General features: G+C 45.2%; 1 protein-coding gene across 2 annotated transcripts in view; it reads right to left on the reverse strand.

The window, feature by feature from the left end:
* Window positions 1–1,902: 1,902 nt before the first annotated feature.
* The window catches only part of LOC147423310 (phosphatidylinositol N-acetylglucosaminyltransferase subunit P-like), a 77,129-nt gene continuing 64,268 nt past the window's right edge, over window positions 1,903–14,763 (reverse strand). The window contains exons 2-4 of one of the 2 annotated variants that reach the window (XM_086502097.1): window positions 3,050–3,122; window positions 2,817–2,935; window positions 1,903–2,485 (exon numbers count right to left, since the gene is read on the reverse strand). In XM_086502097.1, coding sequence (XP_086358223.1) covers window positions 2,364–2,485; window positions 2,817–2,935; window positions 3,050–3,122 — 314 coding nt within the window. In that variant the 3' untranslated portion in view covers window positions 1,903–2,363. Of the gene's footprint in view, window positions 2,486–2,816; window positions 2,936–3,049; window positions 3,145–14,763 lie in introns of those variants that run through there. The other variant, XM_086502098.1, reaches the window with a different exon arrangement.

Below are 14,763 nucleotides of genomic sequence, written 5' to 3' on the forward strand. Positions count from 1 at the left end.
AGGACGAAGCTCTGGCTCTTTGACACTCTGGTGGCTTCTGCATTACTTTATGGAGCTGAGATCTGGGGACCTTCATTAGATCATCACGGGAGGACAGGCCGCAGTGATGGATGGGGGGACATGGAGAAGCCTCTGGTCTCTATGATCTCGCGGCTCATTAGAGCCAAAGCCTCAGTACCACGTGCTATTGTTCGAGCAGAGCTAGCTGCCCCCCCACTAGTGGTTGAGGCGCTCACCAGATCGGTCTCCTTCATACACCGCATGTGGGAACTTCCCAGAGACAGATATGCTCGCCTTGCACTTGAGTCCTCTCGACAGTTAGCCATGCAGGGAGATACAGCATGCTGGTATGGGGAGATGACATCATGGTTTCAGGCGCATGGGTTCAGCATAGACAGATTGCCTCCCTTCCAGTACTCACTGGATGCACCCTCTCTGACTCTTACACAGTCCGAGATCACCAGGCTCATCCGCCAGGACTTGACTCAACTAGACACCAGGAGGACATGGATACAACCAGCACAAGAGCTGGGTACGAAGATGGCTTTCTACAGAGAGCATCTCCTCCAGCTTACGGTTGATGGCTTTGTGACGAGGCCGAGATACATGGACACCCACTTGTCTCATGGGATACGATGTGCTATCGGCCAGATACGTACATCTTCACACCAACTGCGGATCGAGACTGGGAGATACAACGGAGTACCAGCAGAGGCTAGTACATGCCCCCTTGTGTGACATCGAGCCTGAGACAGAGTTGCACTACACATGCCACTGCCCCGACTACTACAAGATACAAGGCCGCTTCCATTGCTTGTTCAGAGAGGGCTTTGGACCATTCTCTAGAGTCATGCAATACGAGGATCAGAGATGCTTGGGTTTGTTTTTGCTCGAGCTACGCAGACACAGAGAGAGCCTGATGAGAGGAGAGGCTAGCCAGTCCCGGAGACGGATCACAGATTTCTTTAGAGCTGCCATTGGACACCCGGAGGAGTTACTACCACAGCAGAGCTCGTCGTCTCACACCAGAGGCACACTGATCGACCGAGCGACTGAGCTTGGAAAATCCAGACGCCGACGACTGCGAAGGACTACACAGCATCGACGGAGGCTGCATCAGAGGATTCGGATCACTTTGGCTCGACGTGCATGACACCCAGTCAGACTACTGACAATGGAGGAGATTGATGAGATCCGCCAGCGACCGATGCTGGATCTCTTGTGATCTAGCTATCCCAGCTAGCTGCTGTTCACACCTAGTAGTTTAGGATTCCATAGTATTTTATTGTGACATTTGTCATTTCATTGTTGTCATCTTGTTACTCTGACTCTGACTTTGTATCAGATCCACCACATTGTAACTTTCTGGTCTCATAGGTCACTTTGGCCTTTTGAAGACGTTAATATAACATTTCATTTCTCTCTCTCTCTCTCTCTCTCTCTCTCTCTCTCTCTATATATATATATATATATATATATATATATATAGGAAGTTACTTGGACAATTGCACCCAATCAGGTCCAAACTACTTGCAAGAAATGATGGGCATCTTCACACCTAGCCAAGGAGCAAGGACCTTAGGGCCATCATCAAACACCAAGACAAAACAAGCTGGTTTTTGCATGGCAAGAATGGGATGTGAAGCCATGCCTCAGAACAAGGGCATAATGCTTCCTACTAAACAAGGAGGGCTTGCCTCTTTACGTCAAGCCCTCTTTACGTATACCCTTATTTGGCAGAAAGGACTTAACTTAATACCTATAGAAGGGCTGATAGGCTCCAGATAACGAAGTATACATTTGGAAGCAAGAAGATTTCAAAGTGAATCGAGTATAAAACTTCAATAAACTTTACATTAATTTTTTTATTAAAACAAAAAGTAAAAACAAATTACACATGAGAAAGGCAAATAAGAGACCTTCTGCGATATGGAGACAGATTTAGCACATTGACCTGGATTTGAGCATATTCCTAGAACATATCTGGATTGATGGCCAAAGCAGGGGCTCATACAGTAATGTTCACACTGTAAAAAACTACTTTGGGATTTGCACATTTTGGGTTCTTCACCAACATCAATTCATGGTTAGATCCCAGAGATCCAACAATAGTTGCAACTATCAAATAGTATCTTAACAATCTACAATCTCGAGTGGACTTTTCAGTTTATCTAGCCTTGTGAGCTTTACACATACATTTATACTTCTATAAACGGATTTTGGACAACAAAGCTGTTTCACAACTCCCTGGCTACTATGGATGCTCATTTGCCAAACATGGCCAACTCAATATGAATTGTGCACTATTGTCCCATCAACTTTGGGGTCAGTGTGAGATTTGTAAAATATTCAATACACTTCAGTTAAAGGCCAAACATCATGCGATTCACTTCTGTAATGGGGACGTCTGAGATAGGGTCGATTGGCCTCTCATTCAGCGCAGCATTATTTGCAGGAAACATCACGGGAGCCCTTGTAAACTCATCTGCAAAATGCATTGCACCATTATCAAGCTCAGCAAGCATCCATCTATTAAAATCTCACTCACTCAGAGATGAGCTGACAAACGAACACATGCACACCCAACCACCTTCGTAAGATCCAATACTAATAATTAAGATGGAAGGAAGGGGGGAAAGATAATTGAAAAACAAATTTACAGAAAGGAAAAAATGGTAACAAAGAAAAACAACCGAACAAGCAAGCAAACATAATCACAAATAGGAAGTAGACCAATGCAAACAATCCACGCACTCCCTTCATAAGCATGCAGAAAAATGCATGCAGCTTGATTAGAGAGAAAGTACTAAGCTTACCACACAAGGAGTTCCATGAATCTGGTGGAATGGTGGCAATGTTATTTAAACTTGTATAAGCAATACAGATGAACACAATCAGCATTATAGCATAAGCAGGAAACGCGACAGCCCAATACCTGCCAATCCAGAGAGAAGGAAACAATACATACCTTTAGTAAAGACTCCAAGCTTTGCCACTTCGTTTCTGATTTATCCTATATCTCTTCGTATAGAGCAAAGTAAAAAGTTACCGACTAGGATAATAGGTGATGCCCATGGAGTAAAGCCAAGACTCTGGCAAATAGGCCCATCCAAAGAAAAGAACTACATCAAAGCACACGATCATAAGGCAATGCTCTCTCTCTCTCTCTCTCTCTCTCTCTCTCTCTCTCTCTCTCTCTCTCTCTCTCTCTCTCTCTCTCTCTCTCTCTCTACATATTGTGTGTGTGTGTGTGTACACCATAGTTACCGGGGAACGCCCCCTAGCCCCCGTTCTGGCGTTCCGGGGGGCAGTTCCCTTCCCGAACGTTCCGAAACGTTTGACGTTCCGGGTGGCCAGTGCAAACCGGAACGGCCGTTCCGAACGCCCCCAAAACGTTCCAGAATGCCCCTGGAACAGCCAACGGCTACAAACAAATTTGGCAAAAATTGAAAAAATTGAAGTAAATGTTTGGGCTTCTTTTTGAAGTGTGCAAGGCCTCAAGGACTCATAAAATGCACCCCCCTCCCCCTTTCTCTCCACAAGCTAATCCTCAAGGCTCAAGCTCTCTCCCTCTCACACTCTCAAGATCTCTCCCTCTCAGGCTCAAGGCTTTAAGCCTTCAAGCTCTCTTCCTCTCCCTCCCACTCTCTCAAATCTCTCCCTCTCCCTCTCACTCTCTCGAGTCTCTCCCTCTCTCTCTCTCTCTCTCTCTCTCTCTCTCTCTCTCACATCATCTAGTCATAGTAAGATTGAATGGTCTTCAAAACGAGTTTTTTGTGAGTATTAGAGTCAAAGCACTCTAATACTCCTTGTATTTAAACACAAGAAGCTAAAAAATGCACTATTTGGGTGTTTTTTATACCTCCCGTTCCGCGCCGTTCCCGTTCCGAACCCCTAGCCGTTCCCCCGTTCCACGGGGATCCCGTCGCCGTTCCCGTCCCACGTTCTGGGTAACTATGGTGTACACGCGTGCAAAGAAAGAGGCTTATTTCTATTACTTAAAAAACCCCTATGAACGCCCAGATGGTTCCGATTTTGAGGGCAAATATGCCACTGATTACAAAGCAAGCCAAAAGGCGACATTGATAGGGGTTGTTACTGTCACGTGCACATTGCACTTGAGCCACGTGGACAAGCTACTGCTACAGGTCGTTGGGACTCTCTCTCTCTCTCTCTCTCTCTCTCTCTCTCACACACACACACACATTGTGTTCAATTTCTCTCAAGTGAAGTAAAGTAACCTTGTGTTTGTGCGGTGTACTAGGCCAAAAGAAGACATTGATAGGGTTGTCACTATGCAGTCATACGGTGAAGTGCAGTATGGTTTGGTACAAGAAAATACGGTGTATTTCAAATTATATTATACGATTTGGATTAATACGGCATACCTATACGACTTTCTCCAAGATAAGAGCAAGAAGTCAAAGTGATAAAGAGGGTGGACAATCAATAAAATTTGAATCCTTTTTTGGATTCCGAGATGCTATGAGGGCTTTGGCCTTCATCCAACAGTCTGACATAGCCTTCTCTGGAGGGCATTACTCAGAGCACTCCTGCGCAAACATGGTGATCCACTCTTCTTCCGAGGAAAAAAGCCCCAGTCAAGTGGTTGAAGTTCAAACGGCTCTTTATTTCTTTGGTTAACCCAGGAGTACGAACGAGATGTAAGAACCGCTTGGAACCATACTCGGATGACCAAGGGAGATTCTTTGGACGCATATTGCAAGAGGTTTTGGGATTCTTTTCTACCGACCCCTTCGTTTAAGAAGGTCACCTCTAAAGAACACATTGAGCGGTTTTGCTGCGGACTCCCTACACAGATCCGAGATTACTGCCTTGAACAAAAGTCCGACTCTATTCAACAACTAATGGGTCATGCGAAACGGGGATTCCCGATACATTCGGGGAATTTGACCTACCCCACTGATGAAATTTTGACTCAGAGGACCAGACAAACCTCGAACAATGAAAATAGAAAGAAAAAGAATGCCTAGGAAAAGAAAGATACACGACCCTGTTTGACTCTTAGAGAGAGGGATAATTATCTCAAAGAGGGGAATTGTTTTGGTTGCAGGGAACAAGGCTACATCTCCGCAAAGTGCCCCAAAAAGGCACAACCAGGACAGACTGAAGACAAGCCAAAGAGCAGCGGAGCAACGTGGCAGAAAAGGCAAGATGAAAGCAGGACTGGTACCGGATTGCATGGCAACCGACCCAAGCCAGATGGATGAAAGTACAGAACTTTGCCACGCTTGGGGCAAAGTGAAAGATCAGGAAGCCCTTATCTTTTTTGATGGAGGAGCCAAGGCCAACTTCATTTCACCTGAATTGGCGGCGCGGCTCGAGATTACGCCCGACAAGATGGGACCACTGGTGGAGGCAGTTCTAGTGGCACCCAGACGGGATATAGCCATTAGGCCTGTTCAGCGCCACTTCTTCTGTAAGGGGCAAGTGCATGAAAATCTACCACTTGGCCTGATTACAAGCTTTTGCCCGTTTCAGGGTTGCCGCCTAAAAATCTTCCGACCGGTTGCTCATTTGACTTCGCAGCAGAGTTGTAAAGTGTTCTCCTGGTCATACCGAAGGTAATGACGCGAACACATTTCACGGCCCAAAATAGCAGTTCCCTAATTTTTAGGAGATGCTTCCGTTGCGCTCTCGCTGGTCATCTGACTATCTATCCTCATTGGGACTGCATCCAAAAGTGCAATGTGGCCCAGCTGTCGGATACTTTCTGTTGGTAGTCCCACCTTGACTTTATGCCTGCAGCCTTTATTGAGTTCACTTCCTATTATCCACCAACTTGCTAAGTGCGACGGGGGGACCTATATGACCTTGCACTGAGCCTAGACATCCTCTTACTATACGAATTCCAGTGCCGACCAACTTCCCGTCTGCGGGTGAAACTACCGTTCACATTGGCCATACAATGTTCAACCGTTTGTAACTTCAAAAAGAGGGTCTCAAAACAAAAATCATTGGAAAGAAACCAACAACTAAGGTTAGCACTTGCCACGTCCTCGTGACATAGTTAACAGCTGCCACGTCCTCATGACAGGAGCCCCCTCTTGAAATCGCAAACGTCCTCGATTGCGTACCATAAATACACGCCATTATTGATCTTGTGCTATCAACACTCTTTTATCATCGCATGTATCCGCAAGAAAGGTCGTAACACATAGATACAAATGACTTAATGAGACCTTCATACTTCTGTCATTTCCATCCATTACACTGAATTCATATGTACATTTCATATACTAGCTCCATCATTACCCCTCCTTTGCACACGTTGGGTTGGGGCATACGTAGGTTGTAACCCAAAGGCTTCAAGGTAAAGCTGCAATACATTTGGTGACTCTGACAGTTCATGCTCTTCCATCCACTTTGCGTCCATAGGCGGATAGTTCTTGAACTTCACCAAATAGCGTCTTGCAACCTGTCCTTTAACTTTTCTATACTTATGTACCAAAACTTGCTCGGGTACCAGGATCTCATCAAGTTCCTCAACTTTTGGCTGATCCTCATCTAGCACATCACCCACGAAGGGTCTTAGAAGACTCACGTGAAACGCATTATGAATCTTCCACGCATCAGGCAATTTCAGCCTGTAAGCCTCATCGCTGATCTTGTCAAGCACTTGAAAAGGCTCATAGTAACGCATACTGAGCTTAGGAAGCAGCCGTTCCTTGCCCTTCATTTTCTTTAACATTGCCTTTTCGAACCTTAACAGAACCCAATCACCATGTGATAACAACAATTCACGACGGTGACGATCAGCAACGTTTATCTGCTTTGCCTGAGTCTTCTCCAAGGCAGCTTTAATTTTCTTATACATTTCATCCACGTTTTCAACATATCGATCTGCCTCAAAGATCTTGTCCTTTGTATGCAAAATGGGAGGAACTTTTTTGCCGCCTTCAACAATCTCGAAAGGTGCTTTGCCAGTAGACGAATGCACCGTATTATTGTACGCATACTCAAGCATAGGCAAATATTGTTCCCACTTGCCCTTGTTATCTGACACATGGCATTTGAGCAGATCTAAGACAGTAGAATTAACCTCTTTTGACTGTCCATCAGTTTGTGGATGAAACGAAGACGAGAACCTGAGCGTGGTGCCCATGTTCTCAAACAATCCTCTCCATAACAAACTGGTCATACGAGCATCACGATCACTGATAATCGATTGTGGCATACCACAGTACTTAAACACATTGTACATAAACAAGCGTGCCATCTGATTAGATTTTATCTTCTTCCTGACAGGGATAAAATGGGCCTGCTCTTGCTTAACCTACAGATAATGGTCCATATACCATCATTCCCTGTTGGTGTTCATAGCAATGCTTTCCCATGGCTTATCCGGAATCGGCAGTGGTTGTAATAGCCCTAATGCCTTTTGCATGTCAAACTTGACCTTTTGGCAAATCACGCATGCTCGCACAAAGGCATCCACATCTCTCCTCAAGGTAGGCCAATAGAAGAACGTCTCTACCGCTCTAATTGTTGCATCAATACCACGATGCCCTGCATACGGTGGGACATGACTCTCTTCCATGACCTTATGTCGCAATGGCCTAGTGACAAAAAGTCTGCCATGCATCATCATAAAACCATCTCTGAGGAGGTAGTGCTCAAGATGTTGCCCCTCTTGCAACTGTTCAAAGATCCTTGCAAAATCTTCAACAGTAGCATACTGTTCCTTCATGTCATCTAGCTCATGATGATAAGGAATTGACACAGCTGAAATCTGTGGCTTTCTTGATAACACATCAGCCACAACATTCTTCTTGCCTTCCACATGCATAATCTGGAAGTGGAACATGGAAAGAATGTTTGTCCATCGCATATGCTTTTCAAATAACTTTGACTGTGTCAAGAAGTATTGCAAGGTCTGATGATCTGTTTGGACAACAAAATCAGCACCTAAGAGGTAATGCTTCCAACTAGAAAGCGCATGAATCACAGCCAAGAGCTCTTTCTCATAAACTTGCATAGTCCTCTCTAGCCCTTGCAAAATTCAGCTTTCATAAGCTACTACCCGTCCATCTTGCATTAGCACTGCTCCGATGCTACTGCCACACGCGTCACACTGGACCACAAATGACTTCCTGAGATCTGGCAAAACAATTATTGGATCTGAAGTCAACTTTTCCTTTAAGAGACTAAAAGCTGAAATCTCTTTTTGGGTCCATCTGAAAGTGACCTCTTTCTTTTGCAAAGCGTGAAGAGGTGATGTTAACAATCTTTGCAAAATTCCTGATAAACCTTCTACAGTAGGAACATAATCCCAAGAAGCTTCTGACATCATGCATAGTCTTCAAGTCTGGCCATGTCTTAATAGCTTCGACCTTTGCGGGATCCATTCTGACACCATCCTTTGAGACTATGTGGCCAAGAAAGTGGATCTCTTCCAAGAAGAATTCACTTTTCTTAGGATTGACAAGTAGCCTGTGACTGCGCAGCTCTTCGAACACAATGGTCAACAAATGACGCCTATGCTCCTCTTCATTCTTCGAATAGACTATCATGTCATCGAAGAATGTCCCAACAAACTGCTGATGCGAGCGGAAAATCCGGTCCATCATTCTGTTGAACGTGGCAGGAGCAATTGTTAGCCCAAACGGCATCACTAGAAACTCATAAAGACCAAATGTCGTTCTAAACACAGTCTTGTGCACATCCTCTGGCCTTATACGAATCTGATGGTACCCACTCTTAAGGTCTATCCTGCTAAAAATTGCAGCACCCTCAAAACGATCGAGAATATCACCAATTGGAGGAATAGGAAACCTATTCTTGATGGTATTCTTATTCAACGCACAGTAATCAATACACATGCGCCATGAGCCATCCTTCTTCTGCACTAGGAGCACTGAGGAGCAAAAGGGTGAAGAACTATGCTGAATCAGCCCCTTCTCTAATAACTCCTCAACCTGGCCCATAATCTCTTTCTGCTGCGCCACGCTAACCCTGTAGGAAGGTCTATTTGGTGGGCTACACCCTAGCACCAAAAATATCCGATGGTCCTCGGGTCTCTCTGGTGGCAATTGCGACGGTAATGAATAAGAGAAACAGTCACTAAACTCTCGCAAAAATGTTGACCTTTCTTTATCTAGCACAGATAAATTTGACTGACAATTATCTGAGACATCACGTACAAAAATCAAGTACACAGAAAGATGATTCTTTATTACAGAAGTGATAGCAGAAGCAGATACAATAGGGACAGACTCCCCTTTGAGGTTTACATCCAAAACATGAGTTTTGCCACTATGCTGAAGTGTGATCATCTTGCCGAAGACATCCAACACGCCATACACTCTGAACATCCATGGAATTCCAAGTAGCGCATCGCACCCTTCCAATGGCATGATATAAAACTCTTATGTGTCTACATATGACTGGATAAGCAGACGCAGCTTTCCAATAATGGGAGTTACACACTCTGAGTGGCCAGGACATGCCAACCCTGCTTGTGCTGTATACCCCATCTCTTCAGCTCTGATGCCCAGCTTCATAGCTAACTGGTGTGAGATAAAGTTGGCTTTGGCACTTGGATAAAAGAAGATAAGTGCCGTCTAATCCCTAACTTTACCCCATGCCCTGCATAACTCACTGGCATCTGTACTGGGCCTATCACCCACCATATCTGGCACCAAACCTGCCGTGGGTTTAGGCTTCTTGCCTTTCTGATCTTCTTTATCATCTGAGTCAGCAGGTCTTTTCCTTTGTGTACAATTGGTAGCAAAGTGACCAGGTTGCTCGCATATAAAGCATTTATTTTCAGTCATTACGACCTTCTTTTGCTCGAGCGACTTGCCCACAAAAGGCTTCCTTTTCTGTTTCTTTGCCTACGCTCCAGAAGTCCCGGCTGAATCCTTGTCTTTGGTGGCCTTTTCTAACCCCTGTGACGCTTCAGGAGCCATTTTCGTAAAGGGCTTCTTTACTGAATTCTTCTTTTGCTGCCCTCCTTTCTCGTTGCTTGCAAACCCACTGTCCTCTCCTTTCAACAAGGCAAGACCAGTGTTAGCAACTTCCATAAGCTGAGTGAGGGTAGCCACTCTATTCTTGGTACAGTAATCACGAAGCCCTTTAGGCAACCCACAACAGTACTTCTCTATCTGCTCTGTCAATGGCACAAATCTATAGGAGGTCACTGAGAGTAACGCTTTACAAAACCTCCGATTGCACTCCAGCAAGCTCTTGCATGTAGCTGAAGTAAGCTAGTGCCGATCTGTCATGACGTCGGCTTCAAATTCATTCGACAGCCAAGCAAATGCAAACAATTGCTTGAAGTAAACCCAAGTGGCGAGTGCCTGCCCTTGCATTAACAATGTCGTCCACCATGTAAGCGCATTGTCCTTTAAGAAAGTGGCAACTTTCTTGACCATAGAGGCCTCTGTAAAATTCCCTCCTGCATAAGCTGTATCAAACTGTTGGAGGAAAGTGAGAGCCTTTGCTTTATCCTCGAAGCCACTAAAGGTGTTGAACTTTACAGCAGCACCACCTTCTTTGTAAGCTTTCGGCTTTTCCAGTGCCCCCAAGTTGTCATAAGGAATAGTTTGCAACATGGGCACTGTAGTAGGCATGATCGGCACATCTTGGCCATTCACATTTTGCGTCAGAGGTGCGATATCTGGCTGCTGTCCAGGAAAACCAGCCATGCCAAAATGACCCTGTGGCACCCCAAACTGGCCCTGATTGCACTGAAACCCTGCCGCATGCCGATACTTCCATACATGGGGTTTGGCATTGAAACCGGCCCGTGGGGCGGTAGGCTCTGGCTTTCACCCGAAATTCTTTACTTTACTTTAGACACACAAAGAAACTTCACGAATAAGCATGTGACTGGCATTCAACACTTCAAGACAAACCACAACCTGGCAGCTAGAGCGCTACCAAGTATACAACGACACCCTGTTGGCCCCAAAGACTGGCGTCCCTTTCGGTATTTCTTTATTCTTATTATACTTAAAAAAAACCTGTAAACTTCCACAAGATGTCCCACTTTTATCGGGCTGAAATTCCTCTACTCCAACCCGATTTTGGCAACATAACCACCGTGGAAGTCTCCACGGACAAAATCCCAAGCAAACATTGACTTTCCATGCACTTTAGAGCTCTTTGCAAAACCTGGAGAGAAATTGTAGCTCGCTGAATTCTCTGTTTTGCGTTCCGATCTGCGTGTCGATCACTTTTCTGGGTAGCCCTCGAGCTCTCCAACCTGTAGAGTCACTTGTCCCTTGAATTAGACGAGATTCCTCGCGGGAAATCTCTCCAAAATGGCCTGTACAAGCACCCAATGCTTTCCCAAGGCACCCCTGACAAATAAACGATCCGAACCCTTGCACCTAGCCCTCACCAAGATGTCCAAACCTGTCCATGGCTGTAATTGCAGGTTTTGATCCAATTTCGCCAGTATAATGACGCAAATATCCCTGCAGGTCAAAAGTACACGTCAAGGACACTTTCCCTTGCGGTATGGAAGCTTTCCAGTGAGCTGCAGGTCAATTTCAGCATGCTGTAATTTTCTGTTTTGCCACTTTTGAGTACCTATTGCCCCATCCCAAGGCCTTTCCGAGGCTCCACTGGCAATTCCCTGCAATTTAGGTGCGAAACCCTAACCTGCAGCAAAACACAGCAGGTTGTAATTCTCTGTTTTGGACGTTTCGAGCGGAGTGAGCATGCCTACGCGTGTCTCAAGTGCTCCCACATACAATGGGACAGTTCCCTTTCAAATCGGACGAGTTTTCACGCGAGAAAACTCTCTGTTTTTGAATTCCTTCGCCATGGAACTGTGTGTACTTGAAGGCAATTAGCTAATCCGGTTCCTGTACAGAAGGCTCTTGCCTTGGCAAACGCGCATAAACCCCAGAACTGTACATGGTCATCTGAGAAGCCCAACTAGTGGGGCATTACCATATGTGCAAAGGGGAGAGAGAGATGCGCAAGAGCAAATCGTCGCGCTACATAGAGCAAGGGAGAAGGCAAGCTATCCATTAAAGCTGTGAGCACTTGCACCCACTACTCACACACACTGTAGCACACACACTGAAGTAAAAATCAGCTCCCTCTCTTGAAATGGGTGCCTCCTATTCTTGCAGACCTGGCAAGTAAATGTGGAGCCGCCATGTGTCCAGTTTGCCTCTTTTGAGTTAATTTCCTAGTACAGACTTAAACACTCCAAGTCAAGAATCAATCACGACAGCACCAAATAACCGCTTCAAAACAATTCACAGATCACAATAGATTTTCACTGGCCCGGCGGAGTTCCGTGCCTAGAGATATTGGCCCCAAAGACTGGCGCCCCTTTCGATATTTCTTTATGTATTAAATCAATGTCAAAGTACAAGAGAGCAGTTAGGGTTTCACTCTCAGACTCTGCGTCCAGATGCTCTGCAGAGTGAGAACCCTCTCCGCTTATTTAAAGTTTAAAAGGGATGCCAAAAGCAGAGCCCCAAAAGCTTCCAGTTAAAAGTAAAAGTGTTTCTCTCACAAACCCCCTTGAGGGCTTTCCATTGAAAAAAAATAAAGCAATGCATCTCTCTCTCTTTCATGCCAAAAGTGCGTCGCCAAAAGCTGGTTGTTTCAACACCGTGAATGTAGCTAGCAATCGCATCTAGATCAATTCGGAACCTCATCGATGTCCGATTGACTAACCCCTATTGCAACCATGTCTATTGGAGATCAATTAGACCAAAAATGTTGCAGTCATTTCGTCTATCACTTCCTGCACTTAAAAGAAGTCAAGAACAAATTAGTATCATAATCAAGAATTCCATTTCATAAAGTCATACAGCAGAATACTGTCAGCTTTCAGTATCCCTGAAGCTCAAAGAGACATCAGTGACTCTAGTATCTAAATCAAGGCATCTGTTGACAAACGAGCGGAGTGACTCCCCTCTTGTGCATCCCACTGCACCAGATCTCTGGCCAAGCTGAATTCTGGATTCCATTTGGAGTAGACTATGCTAAACCAAAAGCATCGAGGTAAGGTTTCACAATTTGAGGAGTATCTACTAGGTCCTCCTCCTCCATCCACTTTGCATCCAATGCAGGATAGTTCTTGAACTTAACCAAGAACCGCCTTCGGACTTTACCTTTATTCTTCGTATCCTTATGTGCCAAAATCTGTTCAAGAACAAGGATCTCCTCGTTTTCTTCCACTTCTGGTTGCTTATCAGGCTCCCCATCATCAGGCACATCACCCTTAAAAGGTTTCAAGAGACTCACATGAAATGCATTGTGAATCCTCCAAGTATCTCGCAGTTTCAGTCGGAAGGAGACATCATTTATCTTTTCAGTGATCTGGAAAGGGCCGTAGTATCGCATACTAAGCTTTGAAAAAATCCTCTCCTTTCCCTTTTTCTTTCTTAGGCGTGCCTTCTCAAAACGTAAGAGCACCCAATCATCCTCCTTCAATTTCAAGTCACGACGATGGCGATCCGCTACCTTTTTCTGTCGTTCTTGAGACTTCTGCGAAGTCTCGCGAACCTTGGCAAAAGCCGTATCTAAGTCTTGTGTATATTCATCCGCTTCAAAAATCTTATCTTTCATGCTTAGGAAGGGTGGAACCTTTGCAGCACCTTCAACAATCTCAAATGGCGCCTTCCCCGTAGAAGAGTGTATCGTGTTATTTTAGGCAAATTCCACCAAAGGTAGGTACTTTTCCCTTTGAGTCTTCTGATCTGAGATATAAGACTTCAATAAATCCAAAACCACTGAATTTGCAATCTCAGATTGCCCATCAGTGTGCGGGTGGAACGATGACGAGAACTGCAGCCGCGTACCAATGTTCTCCAAATTGCCTTCCAAAACAAACTCATAAATCAGGGGTCTCTGTCGGAGACAATCGTCTCAGGCATGCCATGTAATCTGAAGATCTGGGCCACAAACAGTCTCGCTAAGTGATCCGGCTTGATTGTTTTCTTCACTGGAATGAAATGAGCCTGTTTGCTAAATCTGTCAATAACAGTCCAGATACCATCATGACCACTCTGTGTTCTCGAGAGATCAAAAATGAAATCCATTGCATTACTTTCCCGGGGGGGTGGGTATGGGTAAAGGCTGTAACAATCCCTGTGCCTTATGCCTGTCAAACTTGACCTTCTGGCATACTAAGCAACTGCGCACAAACTCTTCCACATCCTTTTTCAGTCTTGGCCAAAAGAAGTATCTCTCTACCGCTTTCATGGTGGTAGCAATGCCGCGGTGACCCGTAAAAGGTGGACAGTGGCATTCAGTCATAACCTTTTCCCTCAATGGCTGTGTAACGCACATGGTTGTTCTCATCAAGTAGCCTTCCCGAATGGAGTATCCTGCTACTGTCTTCCCACCCCATATCCGTGTGAAAATGTCTGCAAAATCTGTATCTGTGGCATACTGGTCGACCATATCCTCGAAGCTCCTATGATGTATCGCGAAAATAGCCAGAACCAACGGTTTCCGAGACAAAGCATCTGCCACCACATTCTTCTGTCCCTGCACATGGGCAATCTGGAAGTGAAACTGTGACAAGATATTCGCCCGCCGCATCTGCTTTTTCGAAAGCTGCTTCTGTGACAAGAAGTAGCGCAAACTCTGATGGTCTGTAAAGACAGTAAAATCCGCTCCGAGTAGGTAATGCCGCCACTGAGTAAGAGCATGGATAACCGCCAAAAGCTCTTTCTCATAAATCTGTGTTGTCATTTCCAGCCTAGAGAACAATCAGCTCTCGTAAGCAATGACATGGCCTTCTTGCATTAAGACCGCACCCAG

The sequence above is a fragment of the Adiantum capillus-veneris genome, chromosome 26 (assembly GCF_014529385.1).
Source record: "Adiantum capillus-veneris isolate H3 chromosome 26, ASM1452938v2, whole genome shotgun sequence".
NCBI classification, from domain to species: domain Eukaryota; kingdom Viridiplantae; phylum Streptophyta; class Polypodiopsida; order Polypodiales; family Pteridaceae; genus Adiantum; species Adiantum capillus-veneris.